At 35.2% G+C, this 5,000-nt stretch overlaps 1 protein-coding gene across 1 annotated transcript in view; it reads right to left on the bottom strand.

Moving 5' to 3' along the window:
• The window catches only part of LOC122247795 (uncharacterized), a 17,650-nt gene that overhangs the window by 6,590 nt on the left and 6,060 nt on the right, over positions 1-5,000 (bottom strand). Inside the window, exons 2-3 of the mRNA XM_086553688.1 lie at positions 915-1,087; positions 282-458 (exon numbers count right to left, since the gene is read on the bottom strand). Of these exons, the coding sequence (XP_086409814.1) occupies positions 282-458; positions 915-1,087 (350 nt within the window). The remainder of the gene's footprint in view (positions 1-281; positions 459-914; positions 1,088-5,000) is intronic.

Genomic DNA, 5,000 nt, shown 5'->3' with positions numbered 1-5,000 from the left:
GGGGGAATGGGTGGGAGGTGTGGGGGGGAGGGGCGAGAGAGAGGAGGGCACAGAGGAGAATCGTTGGAATTGATTTTAGGATTAGAATGTTATGGAACATATTGGAACAGGTTTAGAATGTAATGATGTGTGTTGTGGTTTGGATGATGCAGAGTGATATGAAAACAAGGGTTATTATCATTTCCGTATATGATTATCATTATCATCATTGGTCTTGATGTCTATATTCCTATTTTGCTCCCAAATGCTGCCTAATTAGTTCAAAATATCAGCGTCCTTACCTCCGAGGCTGTGACCCGAGAGGAAGAAGTCAGTGCTATTCATCCCAAGGAGTCTCATGTCCTCTAGGCAGGATGTGACTGCAGCGTCGAGGTCTGCAGGGTCAGGGTAGTCTTCCATGTATATGCCCACAAGTCCCACCCACAGGCGGTGAGGGCAGGCGGCCTGTAGGGCTTCTCCTGCAGGTATGAATGAAGCTTGTATGAGGGTTCTCTGACCAGGGTGAATATTTCTTGATTTCTCTTGTATTTCGTGAGTTATGTAGCGGAATAGGAATTTTATTATTGGTGTACATCATATGGATAAGTTTTATATTGTTAATTTTTCGTTTTAGAGGATTAAGCTATTAATTTGGTCTTTGCGACCGAAACAGTTCCAACCAAAATTTCCAGAAAGAGCTTACGCGTAAAAACGCAATTGAATACAAAATTACAAAATCTTGTAGAGCTTGCAAAATAACATCCAATTGGTCACTGGTTAATTTCACCATCAAGCCGAATGCATAAACTTAAGGAAAAGACACGTTTATATCATGCTGAAAATATAAACAACGAGCAACTTCAAATAAAATGCAAATTACCATCCAGACTTTCTAACAACACACCTTCCCGTCCAAAACAACCGTTAAAACTCACCGAACTGTATGTACCTGTCGTTCGTGGAGTAAGAACCCGGGAGGAACACATAGACAACTTCCAAGCCATCCTTGATAGGCCCAAGAACTATCGCCTTGTCCTCCTCAGCCGACACAGCCCGGGTCACCCCCACCAACCACAACACCGCCAGGAGTTTCATGAAGTCTCTTGGCCTGTGTGATAAAACCGCAATTCACGTAATGTTTATCATGTTTGCTCCTTTTTTTCCAAACGAAGTCGTTACGTTAATGGAGACAATAGAGATATAATCGCGTGTGGAATTCCTTACCAAACTCACACATACAATTATTCAATGTTTTGAGTATAAAATAATTGCTATTTCACAATGTCCCAGCCTCCTTTCCTTCAAGGTAAACGAACCAATAGTCTCTACCTCATCATGAAAAATGTTTTTTGGTGAGTTATCAATTTCTTTTTATCTCTTTTTTCCCAAGGTTAATGATACATGTCTATATATAAGATGTTACATAACCTATCAGTTGTCTTTATTTGCTTGTATCTTTTTATTTGTTATTTTTCTTATAATGATTGTTATTATTGTTAATGATGGTAATAACAATGATAATAATGATAATGGCAATGATATCGATTATTATGATGATAATTATTGTGATAAAATTATTATAATAATAATGATAGTGAGTGTAATAATAATGATAACAATAACAATGGAAATGCTAGTAATGATAATGATAGTAATAATAAGAATAATAGTAATAATAGTGAGAATAACAATGATAATGATAATAAAGATAATGGTTATAACATGATAGTTATAGTAAAAATTATGATAATGATAATGATGATAATGATATTGATGACAATAATGATGATAATGATGACAATAATGATGATAAGGATGACGGTAATGATGTAATAATAATGATAATAAGGATGATGATAAACATAACGGTAATGATATCATAAGAGGATGATGATAATGATTGTGATAATGAAGATAATGATGATAATGATAATCTTAACAATGATAATATTCATAAAAATGATGTTAATGATACTGATGCTAATTCTAATACTAATGATAATAATAATAACGGTGATAATAATAACAACAATGATAATGATAGTATTGATGATAGTAAGAATGATGATAATATGGATGATGATAGAAATAAGAGAGAGAGAAAGAGAGAGAGAGAGAGAGAGAGAGAGAGAGAGAGAGAGAGAGAGAGAGAGAGAAATAATATTTCTAGAAATCTAGCAGTTGCTCATAGGAAGAGGAATGTTCGTACTACTCTCTTAATACTTCTTACATAATTCTCAGGTTATCTTCAGAAGAAAAAAGACGATTCTAAAAATAAAGTGACAGTTGTCTCGCCACCGAAAATAACAACTGTCGTGCGGGTTGTCGTCACTGACAAGCATATTAGTTGCAACAGACAACATCATTCTAGAAAAGTTGATGAGGGTTGCAGTGTATTGTACTAAATCTCTTTATAAAAGGCTGACCTCATCTGTTGTATCATGAAAAGCTTTGGAAAGTTTAAAAAGGGTATTGAACATGTTCCTTCCTGGGAAAAATACAGACTTAAGCCTATTTACAGGATTGGGAAAGAAGGAAACACGCATATGTATGCGTATGTGTGTTTGTGTGCGGACGCGCGTTCGAGGGTGTGCGTGTGCGTGTGCATGTGTGTACATACAAATTCGCGAACAGTAAAGACACAAGCATGATACATCTTCACTGCAAGATCTAGCAACTACTTTCCTCACACTGTCACGAGGTCAGACTAACTCGCTGCTTCTCGCAAGTTGTTCTTATGCCATAGATATTCACCAGGAATTTCTTCTTAACTGTCCGTCATTCTCTCTGTCAGCAAGATTGAATTCATGTTTGTCTAAACTGCGAGTTACACGGACGGTAAAATTATCATTATTCTACATGTTTTTTTGTAATAGCTCGCTGGCCAATAAGAAATCGTATAGATAATGGCTTCTCCATCTGTTTTTGTCAGTCAATTACGTTATATTGTTGTTGTAATTTTTGTTTTTTTTATTCTGATTTTGAAATTCATGTTAGATAGCTGTGCTAATTTTTGCATAATCATTGTCCTTATTCTCAGACATTTGAGCACTTCTTCTTTGTTATATTTTCTGCCCTGTATATTCTGTTGAGTAAACATTTTGTTTCATTACTATGGATTTTGCCATCATTAGTACGTAAATCTTACGCCTTGATGAAAATTCGATATCATTTACCTGGACAAAAGTTACAAAAAAGTTATAAAACAGTAAATTAAAAAATATTTACATATGAGGAAATTTGACTTGTCTGTTAATAAAGAAATGACGCCGAAAAAAGCACGGGATATTAAATTACTATATAACATAAAAAGTCTTTGCAGTCATGAGGCTCGTGATAATATGATCTTATTTGGAAAATTCTCATGAGAAAAATGCATGATCAGTCACCTTGACACACAATGCACGAAGGTTATATTGTATAATTCAACGTAGATGATGTGCCATTTGTAAAAATGGTATAGTCCAGATACATCATTGTTATTATTAGCATCATAATTATTTGCTTTTCTTCTCATTACGAACGCACATGTGGACAAGAAGATGCCAAGTAACACTGGTAAAACACAGTTAATTAAGAGTTACTGAGGAAGACTCCAACAATTGGGAAAAGAAGAAGGATAAAATACGGTAAAAGATGGCAGTACAAAAAAGGCTTACAGAAATTAGTAAAATAAAGCATCCTTGAAAAAAAAAAAAATCAGGTTCACTCTGACGAAGAGAAATAGGAAAATTGTTTGCCTCAGTCTTAAGTCTTTAAATACCGTCCAATTGAGCTATATAATTGGGCGTCTTGTTCCAGAACTTGATAATAGCAGGAACAAAGCATCTAGAATGTTGCTAGGTACGATGGTGTATAGGTGTCAGATTACACTTATTCGTCGTTGGAGAATTTCTAATTAATCTTACGAGAATAAAGCATGGGGGGAGTCGATTGTGTAAAGGACAATCAACATGTATAAATGATGAGGATCCAATCAGACATCGTGGATTTAAATCAAAGGTTGATTTAGGTAGCAAACAAAAACTTTACTGATTGCCCTGTTAAGCAACCTGACAACAGACTTGTAAACAGTATTCAAAATGTGGGAAAATACAAGAATAAATTGATCTTAGAAGAGCAGACTTTCAGGCATAAGTTTCATAACATTGACAAAGCAGACCCAATTTTTGTGCAGTCGATAACGATAAGCATTTGAAAGTGTTTCTCAAAAGTCAACCGACAATTTGGCGTATTTCTCGGTAGTTTTAGATATTCAATATTTTGCAGCCGATCATTCAAAGTGACTAAGTCAGGATGGGGAGGAAAAAAAAGGTGTGTGATCTGCTAATGAGGAGAGCGATGGCTTTCTTGGCACTGAGCCTCGTACCCTACACATGACACCATGCAACAATTTTCAAAAGAACTCTGCTGAAAGAAGCAGCAATTGCAGATCTGTTTTGAAGAGATGTAGGAGCATACACTGTGGTATCAACTGCATAAGAAGTCATCTTGTTATTGGTTTATAAAGAATATGAATAGCGTATAGACGGTTGTAGTTAAACGAGCGCGTATGATCCATTTTAGTGACAATATGCATTTTGCTTTTGATATTGTCATTGTAATTTGGTATTGCTACTATTACGGAAGTGCAGGGAATAAAAACACCATCACTATTTACTATTTTTTTTCATAAAAATAATAGGTTTCGTCCATTGAAGCCATGGTGATCATCACTACAGTTGATATCATTTAATGGTGCATGGTCATTGCTCTCAACATTGCCATAACGAAAGATGATCATGATTCTTTCTGATAAACCTTCGCCATCACATTTCAGCTATACCAAAAACTTCCTAAACGATATATACCAATACTATTATTCCTTCTAATTACCAAAACATAAAAAGCAAAATAGATAGAAAATAAATGTCACTATGCAATTTCCAACTTCCATTAATCAAAAACCGGAAATCCTGATAGGCCAAGAAATCTCAAAAAGAGATTAACATTCATGTAGGCCTACGGTAGGCTAGAGGGCG

The sequence above is a fragment of the Penaeus japonicus genome, unplaced genomic scaffold, assembly GCF_977035675.1.
Source record: "Penaeus japonicus unplaced genomic scaffold, GWHDUDI00000001_assembly GWHDUDI00000003, whole genome shotgun sequence".
In the NCBI taxonomy this organism is placed as follows: domain Eukaryota; kingdom Metazoa; phylum Arthropoda; class Malacostraca; order Decapoda; family Penaeidae; genus Penaeus; species Penaeus japonicus.
The sequence above is the reverse complement of the archived record's forward strand: the minus strand, read 5'-3'. Positions and strand labels throughout refer to the sequence as shown.